General features: G+C 41.3%; 1 protein-coding gene across 10 annotated transcripts in view; it reads left to right on the forward strand.

The window, feature by feature from the left end:
* The window catches only part of Dtna (dystrobrevin alpha), a 370,950-nt gene that overhangs the window by 294,986 nt on the left and 59,896 nt on the right, over positions 1-16,068 (forward strand). For all 10 annotated transcript variants that reach the window (XM_026783424.1, XM_026783428.1, XM_026783427.1 and 7 more), the window contains exons 7-10: positions 5,522-5,676; positions 8,978-9,083; positions 11,517-11,683; positions 13,386-13,510. In XM_026783424.1, coding sequence (XP_026639225.1) covers positions 5,522-5,676; positions 8,978-9,083; positions 11,517-11,683; positions 13,386-13,510 — 553 coding nt within the window. The remainder of the gene's footprint in view (positions 1-5,521; positions 5,677-8,977; positions 9,084-11,516; positions 11,684-13,385; positions 13,511-16,068) is intronic.

A 16,068-nucleotide genomic window follows, 5' to 3' on the forward strand; every position in this document is an offset into this window, starting at 1 on the left:
CCCATCTCAGAGCAGTCACTAAAGCAATTTTTGGGAAAAGGAAACACTGACAGACTCACTCATCTCCAGACCCTAGGCTTGGAGGAGCCACTTGTCCTTTAAGGCAGGATCAGATCTGAAAGGAAAGTGGTCAGAGGTGGTTGCACATAGACCTGAAGACCTGAATTAAATCCCAGGATTGCACCAAGTGGATGAAGAGAACCAGTTCCCAGGATTTATCCACATCTCTACACACATGCTAGACATATACTTATGCATGCATGCATTAACACACACACACAGTAAAAATGTGAAAATATACATCAAATGCATGGTTGCTAGGCAAGCAACTTGAGTACAGATAACATAAAAATGAAATAAATTTTATTAAATGCTTAAAAAGCAGTAAAGAGAATGCTAACTCCATTTTACAACGACTTGGGGCCACCACCAACCAATAGGCATGGTGTTCACCATGTTACTCCTGGTGGCACCATTGGTGCAGCTATGGAAAGAAGGGCACTTTCTGTGGGCATATGGCAGAGCACCATAGCATACAGTGGCCTCTTCTGTTTAATTGTTCTCATCTTTTAATTAACTGCTTTCATGGGATAGAACACTTGTCTCTTCCTGTTGATTGCTTTTTCTTAAGTGTGTCCATGTGTGTCTGCATACAAGCATGTGTATGCATATATGCATACTCACATCTGTGTACAAGTATGACTTGGTGCATGCATGATAGTAAACAACCTTAGATGTCATGTGGAGGAATTTTGTCCATGTCCTTTGAGACAAGGCCTGGAGCTCACCGATTAAACTAGACTGGCTGGCAAGTGAGTTGCAAGGGTCCTCCTGTGTCTGCTTTCCTGGGGCTGAAATTGCAAGCATCCACCACACACACACACACACACACACACACACACACACACACACAGCATTTCCAGGTGCAAATTAAGGTCTCATGCATGCAAGTCAAACACTGTACCAACTCAGCCAACTCTTCCACCCCCAACAATCCAGGTCTTAAGGAATTCCAAGTCTAACACCATAAGCCTGGGATGTCTTACTTTGTCTATAATGTCTGGGTACTGTTTTTCTTTAGTTCAGAAGACCCACACTACCTTGTGTGTGCTCTAAATGGGTTAATCTGCCTCTGCAAATACCTCCAAGGTTGCGCCTCTAACTCGCTGGCTTGCTTTAAACCCCTCATCATCTCCCTTGATATCTTCCAGACACAATTTGAATTCCATAGTAGAAGCTTCAAGGCATTTTATATCTGGGGTCACCATCCATAGTACCCTAGTACCTGTACCCCATCCCAGGCCACTGGAAGCTCCTTGAGAGCATTGTGCTTGCACTCCATTTTGTCTGATCCCGATTTTTTGAGCCGATTCCTCCTCCTCTGTGATAACCACTCAGTGGCCTTTACACTTTGCCCTGACCAGCTCTTCCCTCTGCATCGCATCCGCCTGTTCTTCCAGCATCACACCATGGTGTTACCGTCTGTGATGGTCTATGAGGCATCCTTCAAGCTTTTCTCAATCCGCCAAGCCTCCCAGAGGGCAAGAACTGCATCTGGTTTCCCATACATCCATTGATTCGCCACAATGCTACCCATTTAGTCTTGCAGAGACACAGGGTAACCCTGTTAGAACCAGCCCATCTTTCCCAAGGCAAGCAAGATGGCAGTCACCATATAAAAGCCTGTCTGATTTTCCCAAGTTTTCTTTTCTCCCGGTCCATTGGAATGTTTCAGCATCTACATATAGAATTAATCAACATATTCTTCTGCTGGCAGATTCATTTCAATTTATTTATCCTTGGACAGTTTGACTAGAGCCTGAGAGAAAGCCCTGTAAGCAAACAACATTGCAAATATGAAGACAACACTTTGGTTGAAATTGATTTTTAATTAACATAAAATTAATTGCTAATAATATATTTTGCATAAAAATACACTGTGATTGTAGCTGAATGAACCAATGAATGAAAATTCATGTTGTGGTACTGTAGGAGACACAAAGGGGGTTATAATATGATCTGGAGTCACAAGGAAAATTCCCATGGGAGATTTCAAATGAATCTATGATGTCAGCAACAGAAAAAAATACAGAACGAAAATATCACTGTGTCCCACATGTGAAGTGTGATTCTGAATGCTTTACTCCGTTAGCTGATTAAACCCTTGAAATAATTATTTTTCTTATATATTCATACTCATAGAACCCAAAACCAAGATGCAGCCATGTATCTTGTAAAGTTTTTACATCAACTTTAGAGTTCCTTCATTTCTTTTTGAAGACCTGGGTAAGCCACCCATAGCCACTTCCAGATAATCCCTGTGGTCCATACTTACTTGGGCTCCTAGATGACCTTCCTCAACACAAAAGAAGTTCATTTTAGTGTAGAATGTGTGGAAGGTACTATGGGTTTTCCTGCTTTTGCTCTAGTTAAAGATTAAATACATTACCTTTCACTGTGCCCAAATATTTCACAATGTGCCCAGACAGTTATGGGGGAATGGTTTACTCGGGTTTACAGGTCAGGGAAAGCAGACCACTACCCTGAGGAAGGCATGGTGGCAGGACAGGATTCTGTCCATAGCCGTGAGAGTGCGAGGTGCCGTGTTCATATTGAGGTAGATCAGGAGGCATGAGGAACCAGCAGAGGAACCACAGGTGGGCTATCCTTTAGGCTGTGCCTGCAGACCATGCCTCCCACCCCAGAACTAACAACTGCATGTCAATATTCCAACCAGAACAGAAAGGTTGCCTGAATTCTTTCACTTAGTGATGTGAAAAGCCCAGGCAACATGTCACAAGAAACCCTGGCTTGGAAAATCAGAGTCTCACAAGACACAGGGTGACCCTATTAGAACCAGCCCATCTTCCCCAAGGCAAGCAAGATGGCAGTCCCGTGGAAAGCCGGTCTGATTTTCCCAAGTTTTCTTTTCTCCCGGTCCATTCGAATGTTTCAACATCTACATATAGAATTAATCAACATATTCTTCTGCTGGCAGATTCATTTCGATTTATTTATTGTTGGACAGTGTAACTAGAGCCTGAGAGAAAGCCCTGTAAGCAAACAACATTGCAGAGATATGAAGACAACACTTTGGTTGAAATTAAATTTTTTAATTAACATAAAATTAATTACTTATATATTTTGCGTGCAAATACACTGTGGAGTAGTTAAATCCATCTGATTAGTATATGCACCAATTTATACGGTATTTTGTGATGAGAGCACATGCATTTATCAGCTGTACTACACATATTTCATTACCTTGCCACCCTTCTGTGAAGGCTCTCTCTAAAGCTTGCTCCTTAGCTATAACTATATATTCTTTGACAACATGTTCGAAATCCTGCCTGTCTTTTAAGCACTCCAGGCTCTGGTAATTACCATTCTACACTCTACTTCTGAAATCAACATGTTTGTATTCCATATGAGTCTGAACATGTAATATTTGTCTCTGTGTGTGGCTTATTTCACTTAGCAGATTGCTCCCTGAGCCCATCAGTGTTCTTGCAGATGGCAGGATTCCTCCGATGGCTGAGCAACACTCCACAGGGGATGGACCACTCTTGTATTTATGAGTTTGTAGACACTTAGGTTGATTGCTCATCTCCACAGTTGTACAGGTGTCGTCATAAACATGGGAGCACAGACATTTCATCAACACACTAGTTTCACTTACACATACCTTCTGATGCAGGCCCAGGAATAGAATTGCTGGATTGCGCACTGATTCTACTGTTTCCAACTGTGATATTTGCCTCCATAATGGCTGATGTTTTATTTCCACCGCGCTCCGCAACTATTCCCTTTGCTCAAGGTTCTCCCCCACACTCGTTTTCGTTTGTACTGTCGTTTTTATTTTCCTTTTCACTGGAGATGGTACCTGGCCGTGGCTTTCATTTGCCTTTGGCAGATGAACATTGACACTGAGCATTTAATAAACTCTATCCAGTTTGTATGCCTTCCTTCAGGAAGTATCTCCTTGGCTTCTCTGCCCATTGTCGGTCAGATGTTTTTTCTTAACTGTTGAGTTATCTGAGCTCCTTGCACATCTTGGATATTAACCTCAGAATATCAGCATTAATATCAATTGTAAAATGTCATTTTCATCAGGAAGATCTCGAATGAAGAGAGTTGATTCACCTCCTAAAACCATCATCCAGTAAAAGCTTGTAATGTGTGACACAGAATTACAGTGTGACTGTGCTAGCCTCAGCTGGCAATAGCCTCGGCTACATTCTGACCTTGAAAAACTGAAACTGAAAGTAAACAGAGATAACACGTTGAATTTACTGTGTTTTGTCGCAGCAGCTACACTGGCGGAGTGATGTCTAATTAGCATTAGATAAACTGATGGCAAGTCCTTCCATTCTGGTGATTCCCAGGGGAGATTAGGAAGCACCTTGGGAATTGAGCTGTTAGTGTTCATTAAGCCCATATCAGGGCAGAATGGAGCTCACAGCTCAGTGAAGCCAGAAGCACTCTGGGGAATAATCTGAAACCCTGACTTTTCCTCTGAGATCAGCTGTAAGACCAGGCTCCTCTCCACCACACAAAGAACCTTCCCGTAAGTCACATGCCCTCTACCCTATGGACAGTGTGGCCTGCCAAGGTTTTCTGCCTCTGTGAGAACTTACTCAACTGTTGGCTTTTTTTTCTTTTCGTCCTTATCTCTATTGTGCCCTTGATTTTTCAAAAACACTAAATCAAACCCTAAAATTTTGATAATGGTATAAATGAATAAATAATTGCCAATCAGATAAATGATATACATACCTCTCCTAATTCTATAGAGATAATTTCATTCTGTTTCCTAAGAGGTTGGCAATTTTGTCTTACTTTTCTGTTGCTATGATAAAATGTCTTAACTGAAACAACTTAAAGGGAAAAGGGATTTATTTTGGTTCGCAGTTCCTAAGAGATCCAGATGTTACGGTAGAAAACAGACAGTAGGAGGAGCGGGGGGCTAGCCTGTTCCAGCATCAGCAGTCCAACAGCAGAGAAAGAACAGGGAGTGGGGACAGAAAATAGAACCTCAAAGCCTGCCCCCCACCAACATGACTCCACTTCCTGAGTGTTCCACCACCTTCCCAAACAGCACCACCCCATGGCAGATAAGGGCCAGATGTTCGAACACATGAGCCTATGGGTGACATTTCATGCTCAAACCACAGCAGCATGTATCACTTATACAATATTTATCTTAGCAGCATTTTATGTGAGTTGAAAATTGACCTCAGGACAAAATCAGGTCCCCCTGTCTTATCAAAATGTGTTAATATTACCCAAATTACAACTCATCTTCAAAAAGACACCAGACATATAGCAAGACCCTGTCTTGAAACAATACAAGAGGAAGAAAACACTGGCTCTCATGCTGAGACCATTTCAGCAGACAGAGCAAGTTTCATATTATGTTTTCATAAATAATACACTTATCTTGCCTTATTTGTGTGAGATATGTTGACCTGATGCTCCAGATGTTTATATGGTAAACACCTTCATCCTTTCTTCCCATCAGATATTTTCTCAATGATCTCTGACTCCAGTGGGGTGATGGTGTATGGAAGATACGACCAGTTCCTTCGGGAAGTTCTCAAACTTCCCACAGCTGTTTTTGAAGGTCCTTCATTTGGCTATACAGAACAGTCAGCCAGATCCTGCTTCTCCCAACAGGTAACTTTCTTAAGGAACCCTTCCTAACACTGTTATTCCCTTTCTGTCTGTGACTTCCATGCTTGGGTGCCTAATTTCCTCCTCGTGACAGTAGCCTAGGTATATTTTTCCAACCTTTGACAAATGGCCTGTGATCCAGCAACTAACATATATAGATATAGATATATACATGCTTGTATATATGTATGTATGCATGTTATATGTATGTTATATATATATATGATACATATACTTATACCTGAATCGTAATAATTACTAGTGCTCACTGGCCAAAAGGCAAACATCATGCTAACTATGTCTACTGTCTAATTTAATCTTTCAGCTGACTCTGTTGCTAGGGAAGGCACTTAGTTTACTGCATCTCTATGGAAAGACCATATGTTTGTTCCCCAATACCGTACAGTGGTAGTTTCTAAATTCACACCCATAATATTGTTTACTACTGTACAGTCTAAACTAACAATGCATGCTTTCTCAGGCAGTCTGTTTAATTAAAACATAAAACAGCGTTTAAAAAGGAAAGAAGTGTGCACAGCAGCTGCTGGAAAACCACACTGCTCACCCAGCTAGTGACATCATCCATCTACATTTATTCAGCCGTCTGCAAAGTTGAAACTCCAACAAGTGTCACTCTTACCATGCATGTATAGAAATATAACTAGTCTCCTGATGCATGACGACATGCATAGCAGGCTGCACTAGACCCTAACCCTGCTGCATGAAGACATGCATGCATGGCTGCACTAGACCCTGACCTGCTCCATGAAGACATGCATGGCAGGCTGCACTATACACTGACTGACCTGCTCCATGAAGACATGCATGGCAGGCTGCACTAGATGCTGACCTGTTCCTGTGCCATCCAGACCGGGAAGTCTATGAAATTTTCAGGACCCGATCCCTGAATTCAGGTCTTAGGTGCTCCTGTACATTCCTCCACCTCTGCCCTGAGTCAGTGCGTTCTCCTCTCAGTAACTGCATTTTGGACTTGGTATTTCTTATAGCTCCCTTCTGGTGACCATTGTCCATTGTTTCTCCATCCCTTTTCCTCCTCGTCCTTGTCTTTCTCCCACGCCAAGTCTCTAGAGAAATACTGTTTACTCTGAGATGAGCATCTGAGACACGGTGTTTTTCTTTCTCTACCCGACCTTCAGACATAAAAAGACTGTATGTTCAAAAACTGTCAAATAAGATGTTCTCATACTAAAAATTGCTTCCAAAATATCCTAAAGCTTGTCCCATGACAGCATTATTTGTTTGTTTGTTTGTTTGTTTATTCTTAATGATGAGAAATTTATACTTATCTAAATTATTACTATCTTAAAAATTGCAGTATCAATTGTAATTTAGCCAATATGATTGAGTAACCAAAATGGATAAGATCACCTGAAAAATTTAGAAAATGACACATGAAAAAACAAATCCAAATTTATTTTTGATCTAATGTTTTTATAGCCACAATTTAAAAAGCAGGGGCAGGGAGGAGGTGCACTAGAGAGATGGCTCAGTAGTTAAGAGCACTCTTGCAGTTACTCTTGCAGGGGATCTGTATTCAAATCCCAGCACAATTTCCAACACCCATATAAAGGCTCCCAACTGCCTGCAGCCGCAGACCCAGGAGATCTGATTTCCCCTTCTAGCCTTCATGGGTACCAGGCACTCATGAGTATGCACACGGACATACATGTAGTCAAAGCACCCATGCACCCATACACATAAGAAATAAATAAATAAATGACTGGAATTCCAAATGTTTTTGAAATATTTCTCTAGGGAAAAGTCCATACAACACAGAGTAATAGCTTTGAAGGAAAATTTACTTTTAGACATATAAATTCTGATATCTTTTGAAACTACCAACTCCTTACTGATAATTCATAAAATATATATCTTAACCACAATATACATATCATCCCAACAGAAAGCTTAAACCAGCTAATGTTATGAAAAAACTCAAACTGTAAATTCCTATTGTAAGAGATTAGTCAAATGATCCAGTGTTGTGGGATATTTTGGTCACACTCTTAACACTCCTGATACTGCCCAGTAAAGGTATACATTGAATCAGGGGGCGGAGCCAGTGGCTAGCTGACCAGAATTGACCATAGAGAAGTCAGCAATCTAGAGAAAATGCATGGGAAGGAAAGACAGGAACAAGAGTTTGGGCTTCCTCTTGGTTCTGGGATGGGGGGAAGAGGTTCATCTAGTTGCTCCTCCGCCTCTCTGAGCTAGCAGGTTTCTACCCCAGCCTTTGACTTCTGAGTCTTCTAGATAAATAGAATGATAGAGGCTCAATTTAAACCTACATATATCAGCTGTGGCAGAGCCGGGGCCTTGGGACCAGAGACCCTGTCATACCTCAGCCGGAGAGGCTGGTGGGATGCTGACTGAGCAGCTGTGAGGCCAAAAAAGATAATTAAAACATCAGTAGATTCATGTGCAGTGACTAAGCCAAGAAAAAAATATCAATCCAGAATCAGTTATTAGTGAAACACAAGGTTTAGCCCAAGATATGGGCCTCGAAAACAGTATACTTCTTTGGGATTTATTATTAAAACTATTATGGTCCTATCAACCTTAATATCTTGGTTCAAATTTTCAAATAAAATAATTTTAGAATTTGACAATGTGGGCCGAGTGGTGGTGGTGCACGCCTTTAATCCCAGCATTCGGGAGAGGCAGGCAGATCTCCGTGAGTTCGAGGCCAGCCTGGTCTACAAGAGCTAGTTCCAGGACAGGCTCCAAAGCTACAGAGAAACCCTGTCTCGAAAAGAAAGAAAGAAAGAAAGAAAGAAAGAAAGAAAGAAAGAAAGAAAGAAAGAAAGAAAGAAAGAAAGAAAGAAAGAAAGAATTTGACAATGTGATTTCTGCTATTTCCGAATTCCAGCAGAGCAGAGATGTGAATACATCAGCAACTAAACATTCAGTGTGTAAGCAATTGAGGAAACCCTGAAGGGAAATCATTCCCAAACAGCCCAACTCCCCGGTGTCACGAGGCTCTTCTGTGCAGATCCCAGCCCACTTCCACACTGTCCCTCATCTCTGAGAGGGAGGCTCAGACTCTTCTGGTGTCTCCTGGCTCAGGCCTGGTGCAGATGATCTGCTCTCATGCACATTTGGACACAAGAGGCAGTGGATGTCTGAGTTCTAAAGAGTGCAAAAGCAGCCTTGGCAAGTTCCGTTCCTCCCTAGATCAGGAGCTAACTGGATGCTTTGTTTCTTTGTCAAATGACATGTGGCCAGTATGAATTCAGGTTGTTCTCTGACATACACTTGTGCAATTTTTCTTCTTCTGATGCAGAAAAAGGTCACCTTAAATGGCTTCTTGGACACGCTCATGTCAGATCCTCCTCCACAGTGCCTGGTCTGGCTGCCTCTTCTGCATCGACTGGCAAATGTAGAGAATGGTGAGTAATTACTGCTGAGCCAGAACAGTAGTAAATCGGTCAACTTAGACCGCCAAGTCTGTAGACATGAAGTCCATGGTAGTAAATCGGTAACTTAGACCACCAAGTCTGTAGACACGAAATCCACGGTAGCAAACAAGTTGACTTGGACCACCAAGTCAATAGTCATGAGGTCCACGGTAGTAAATTGGTAATTTAGACCACCAAGTCTATAGCCATGACAGTTTTAGGGAAATTTGTTTAGTAGATCATTTAACCAACCTATGTCCTGACCAGTCAAACCTTAAATGATACAAAATTAGGAGGATAATGCAAAAAAGATCAAAAACAAGCAAACAGAAACAAACAAACAAAAACACCTCAATTGTATTCTAACCTCAGTTATGAACTATCTGTGTTCAGTAGAAAGATCCCAATAAAGGACATTTTCAGGGAACTGGAAAGATGGCCCAGTGGTTAAGAGTACTGGCTTCTCTTCCAGAGGACTTGGACTCAGTCCCCAGCATCCACATAGCAACTGTCGGTAAGCTCAGTTCCAAGGAGACCTGACACCCTCACTCAGACACACATGCAGTCAAAATACCAATGAACATAAGGTAAAAATTAAAAAAATAAAGAAAATAAGACATCCTTAAAATTTTAAACATTTTCTAGGATTTGTTTTAGAGGTGAATAAAACATTCTTAAAATTTTAAACATTTTCTAGGATTTGTTTTAGAGGTGAATTTCCCATGTTGGGATCAATGACACTGACCATTTTTTCCAAAGCAATCAGCCAGGGATAGGGGAAAGAAATAGCAAGAAAATAAATGAAAGCAATAAATGAGAGCAACTGGCTCACCTTACAGCATGTGTTCAAGGTTACACGTGTCACTAAGCAGATTTATGTTAAAGACAAAAGGGATGCTAATCTTCACTGCTTGTTTCTTTTCCAAAGTAGCTCAGCTTCTAATCCAAGATCTGTTTACCATTGACATACCCAGATTTAAATATGAAATACAACCTAGGACAGGTTTAAGGAAATTTACACATGGATCAGACTAAAGCCTCTAACTAATGTTCATAGTTTTATTGTCAAACTGAAAATTTCTCCAGCTTGAATACAAAATAATCTACTCCATGTCTATGCACTGCTCTAATAATCGATAGGAATAAAGTTGGCTTCGTTTTAAATTCTCATTTGAATATTTAACACCTGACTCTGCCATCTCTCAGAGTTATGCGTCTATCTATTTTGCTTTTGTATAAAACTTAAAGGATGAATTTATTAGTTCCTTTGCAATTACTAAGAATCACATGGATGCAAGAGCCAAGAGCCAGAGAGTGTCTGCTGTGTGTGGCCTGGGATGGGTTCAAAGCTCCAGTCAGCGTTCCAGAAGGCATCAGGGACCAATCCTAACTCCGTGGTTTCAGCTCCAACTTCTCTGTGCTTCCTGTCACAGGAGATCTGCTTCTTAGGGCCAGTCCAGAGCAGTTTTCCTGACTTAACTCAGGCCTTAGCTTTCCTGGGTGCCAGGACAGGGGCTCAGAATATCCCTTAGGCAGCAGAAAGCCCAGGAGGCATCATGTTCTTCTCTCATGGTTTACTCGGTATCATCATCTCTTCTCATCTGTAATACTTTTCTTGCCCAGCTAATCAGATAACTTTAAAAACAAACAAGCAATTCTTGTTATTGCTGCTGCTGTTTCAATATCTTTAGCTTATGGCATGAAGACAATTTAGATTTGATTATATATTAGCTTCAAATCTCAAAGATTTGACCTGACCAGCTTGGCAGTTCACATTTCCTGGCAAAACAAGTGAGATGTCTCTCAAACACTCTAAGTCAGAACTGTGTTCAAATAATTTGCTCATCTTTTGGAGACCTAGCCTTCTGTCCCGGAAAAGTGTGTGTGTGTTAGATAAAGGCAATGTCACTCCTGAAATAAGCCCATTAGCCGCTCCATTAGATTAAAAGAACTCAGTTTTCTCATCTGGTTTTTATGCCTCCCCTATTTCATTTCTTTTTCTTTCTCGCATTTTCTATTTCATTAGCATTCGCCCCTTGCCTCCTAAATTCTTAGCTGTGTTCATCCCTTGTGCTTCTGTGTCTTCATGACCTCTGCTGGTCTCTGGGAGATTTTCTGGAGGAAAGGCCGGTCAGTTTGGATAATTTACATTCTTATGACATAACAAATAGGGGTCAAAAGAGCAAAGGCATTAAAGAGATTTGTGCTGCCAGAGGACACTTGTCCTTCATCCCATTTCATGTATGCTCCCCATCCCACCCCCACATACATACACACGTGCACATGCTTAGGAAGTGAAGCTACAAACACTTCTCACAGTCAAAATCGATCATCGCCACGGCACACAGTAGAAAACAGAATTCCTCGTAAGCTGCGTTTCTCTTTAGTTCAGTTCACACTTGTCCTCGTTTCCTCCCTGCCTAGTCTTCCATCCAGTGGAGTGTTCCTACTGTCACAGCGAGAGCATGATGGGATTTCGCTACCGATGCCAGCAGTGTCACAACTACCAGCTCTGCCAGGACTGCTTCTGGAGGGGCCATGCCGGAGGTTCCCATAGCAACCAGCACCAAATGAAAGAGTATACATCATGGGTAAGTGATGTGCGAGGATTGCCTAGAAGGAGCAGGAAGGTTGAGGGTGGAGCATTGATCAGGTTTCTCCGCTGCTGTGAAGACTGAAAAAAAAGCAACTCCTGGAAGGAACCCCAGGTCACAGTTCATCACCAAGGGATGTCAGGGCAGGAACTAACCCCCAGGTCACAGTTCATCACCAAGGAATGTCAGGGCAGGAACTAACTCCCAGGTCACAATTCGTCATCAAGGGAGGTCAGGAACTTCAGCAGGAACCCAGAGGCAGGAACTGAATTGCTCTCGTGGCTTACCTATTTTCTTACAGCACACAGGGCCACCTCCCCAGGATGGCATACATCATGAATGAAGAAGATGCCCCACACCCTTGGCGACAGATTGTCTGATGGAGGCATTCTTGGTTGTGCTTCCCTCTTCCCTGGTGGCCCTGACTTGTATTAAGTTGACAAACAAAACAAAACAATAAATAAACAAAAACAAACCAGGACAGATGATGATGAAATTAAGGGCAAACTTAACTTCTTTTCCAAAATCCTTTCCCCTTCCCTGCCATTCCTCATCCTACTGGGATCTCTCACTGTTTGTATCTGAGCCAAGTGTGGCTTTCTGAGACTTAAAATACTGGAAGAAGCAAACTATGTTTCTTCTCAAAATATGGACAAGTCAATACCAATCCACTCAACAGTAGGTGGGGACCTCCAGATCAGTCTGTATGTGTTTTAGTACAGTATGTGTTTTAGTAAATTTCACTTCGTTTTGTTTCTATGCAAATTGGTAAAAGGAAAAAATACTTTATGTTTTTATCCTAAGATCTCTGATTTCTTTCAAGTGTATGACTGGACAGGAGTATGAGAATGTGTGTTTAACAAAACTGGTGCCATTTTGAATTTTTTTTCAGGGAATGGAGAAGGAAATTTGTGGTTTTTAAAATCATCTTTTTATGAGTGGTTATCTTAGTAAAAGTGGCCTGTGGTGCCCACGTGGCACTTGGTCTGTGGGGTAAACTCTGCGCTCTTATTGCTTATATGGCTAACTGTTTTCTGATTTACCGCAATTAAACTCAAAGACTTTGTCTCTGACATCTACTGTTTTGTGCCTGATTGATTGCTGTTGGCTGTGCCATCAACTAAGCCAACTGAACTGCCTAAAATAGTTCAATCACAAGAATGCAAAGTTGAATGAGTTACTACCTATTTAAATGTATCACGTAGGCTTTGTGTAAAGGGTAACTTGCTAAATGTTTTTATATACACACTCACATTGTGTTTCTTCCTGAGGAGACATGAATGAACACCTTTCTACCCAATGGGAACTGGTCTGCCTCCCACTGCTCTTTCTAGAATGAGTTCTCCTCTTCCTCCTCCCTTCACACTTGTTACTCCTCCCATCTGGGATGACTCTCGCTTCCCCTGAGATTTTCTCAGAGGGTTCTAAATGTCTCGTAACCCTCAACACATGTTTTCCCACACAAGGACTTTTTCCCTTCAGCAGGGACTTTGTAGCAAGGGCTGGGTAGCCTGATGGCTTGTTCCAGCAGTCACTTCCTCTACCAAACTTCCTGACTCAGAGGACAAGCACTCAAAACAGAGTTCTCCACTAAATGAATCAATCAAGAAATGAATGAATGAATATTGCAACTATTGGCAAACATTTTAAATTCCTCTGATAAAATGTAAGAGAAAGGATGTTTTTATTCTCTTTCTAGAAATCTCCTGCTAAGAAGCTAACGAATGCATTAAGCAAGTCCCTGAGCTGTGCTTCAAGCCGAGAACCTTTGCACCCCATGTTCCCAGATCAGCCTGAAAAGCCACTCAACTTGGCTCATATCGTGTGAGTATCTCTGACCACAGACTAAGAAGTGTTTTCTTTCCCTCACATGTGTCCAGGGCTTTCGGGGCATTCCTTCCAAGACAAGAGCACATCATTGGTCAGGTGCCAAGTTTCAGTTATTCTCTTATTCCTTTATCTTTTGGTAAGCATAAAAGAAATGAGGTTCACTGCTGTACCATTCACGTATATACCATTAATCTTTGTTTCCATTCATCCCCATGGCCTTTCCCTATATCTCTTTCCCCTTCCTGCTGGTCCCCTTCACCCAAATAATTCCCCCCTTCTGTTTTCATTACACACACACACACACACACACACACACACACACACACACAAGCTTTCATTTTTTAAATATAAAAACAATATAATGCTGGCATAAGCCAAAGACCCACAAAACCGATATAAAACCCACTCTGTAGACTATGGCTAACTTACTTTTTACTTTTTAAAAAAATTATGCTTCAATTAATAAGCCAGAGGAACATTAACAAGGGGAGTATCCCAGGGACCAATGTCTTAAAGTGATGACCTGCCCAGGGCCTTTGACATAAAAGCCTGCTCTTGCCCTTGGCATCACCAAGGAGACAAAACATCCAAGTTGTTCATGAAGGAGCACAAGGTAGAACGAGTATGTGCTGTGTGAACTCTACGGAGTCACACTTCCCACTGGCTGGTCCCACTTCCAAGCTGCTGGCCGTGGAGGCAGAGAGAAAGTGGCCAGGGCCTGATGCTGACTGAAAGCACTGAAGTATAGCAGAGTAGGGTGTTGTGAGTCACGCTATACAGACACAGCCCAGGGCCTTGTATGGTCAGCACTTGGGATTAAGTGTGTGTGTGTGTGTGTGTGTGTGTGTGTGTGTGTGTGTGTGTGTACGACTGTGTATGCAGGCACATGTGAATAAGTGTATATGTGTGTTTGTGTATGTATGCATTTGTGCATGTCTGTATATGTATATATGTGTGTCTGTATGAATACATATATTATTTTAATGTGCTTTATAAAATATATAATTTAGAGGCAAGTTCTTTCATCACAAACCTTTTATCTAGCACTATACAATGAAAATAAGAGAATAAACACCATAAATACCAAACACTAATACCTCTCTGCACACTTAATGCTTTTAATATGTTATTCCCAAGTACGGCTTAAAACAAAAAGATCTAGGGCTGGAGAGATAGATCAGCACCTACTAGTACTGACTGCTCTTGCAGAGAGCCAAGTTTGGCTCCCAGCACACACCCAGTAGCTCACAACTGTCTATAACAAATTCTCATTTCAAGGGACTCGGTTCCCACTTCTGGCCTTCCCGGCACCAGGCATGCATGTGGTACACACACACACAGATATAGATAGATAGATGATAGATAGATAGATAGATAGATAGATAGATAGATAGATAGATAGATAGATAGATAGATGATAGATAGATAGATAGAGATATGGATGTATACGTATATATATATATACTCATACAAGTAAAATAAAAATTATTAATAAAATATCTTCTTAAAAAACAGAAAGATAACTATGGCCATAGTTTAAAAAACATAAATAGTATGAATTTTTTAAGATTTTTTAAAGATTCATTTATTTATTTATTATGTATACAGTGCTCTGCCTGCATGTATGCTTGCACACCAGAAGAGGGCACCAGATCTCATTACAGATGATTGTGAGCCACCATGTGCTTGCTGGGAATTAAACTCAGGACCTCTGCAAGTACAACCTGTGTTCCTAACCTCTAAACCTGTGAGCCAGCTCTCCAACCTGACTTATTTGTTTTTTGTTTGTTTTCTCTAGCAAAGGCCATTCTGAAATAACTTACGAATTGTTTCATTAACTGTGAGACAAACCACACTTTTTCATTGTTTTGACACGTGTTCACATGCATCTGTCAGTGTCTAACTATCCAAGTGCACCCCTTATGCACACAATAAACTCACAGACAGAGGCAGAGCGGAGGCAGTAGGTGGGGGCTGGAGTTTCAGTGGGCACACTGTGTCATGCACTGAGTGCCCTAGAGGTTGGGCCATTAAGAATTACAGCACAAACTCAAAATAAAACACTTACTGCTCGTTAATATGAAAAATATATTAATTTGTAAATTACTATCAGCTTAGGAAAAGATCACATAAAATGAGTGTTTATGAGGATATAATTGCACATCCTCGTGGGATATGGAGTGTGTCTGTGGCAGGAATCGCGTGCATTTGGAATGTCATACTGTCCTCCTCAAGGCACAGCTTGGTGTGTTTGTGTTAAAAATCTCATGTTCATGTCTAAAAGGTGTATCCAGTCATGAGCAGAGAAGTCAAAAGTTGGTCTAAGTTCCATAAATATAAACTAAGGCAAAGTCATGGCTTCTGCTTAATTATCATAACCAATTAATTAGAAAACACTTTAAGACTCTTTAAATCTCCTGCTTTTAACTGTGGGAAATGGAAAATATGACAGCGGTGAGACTGTGTAGCTAGAATAGCTCAAGAAGCCTTAGCTAGAGAGAGACTGGACCAACAGAACTCTGAAACAGCCCTGTGTGGTATTACAGACCTTC

This window comes from Microtus ochrogaster, chromosome 18 (genome assembly GCF_000317375.1).
Source record: "Microtus ochrogaster isolate Prairie Vole_2 chromosome 18, MicOch1.0, whole genome shotgun sequence".
NCBI classification, from domain to species: Eukaryota; Metazoa; Chordata; class Mammalia; order Rodentia; family Cricetidae; genus Microtus; species Microtus ochrogaster.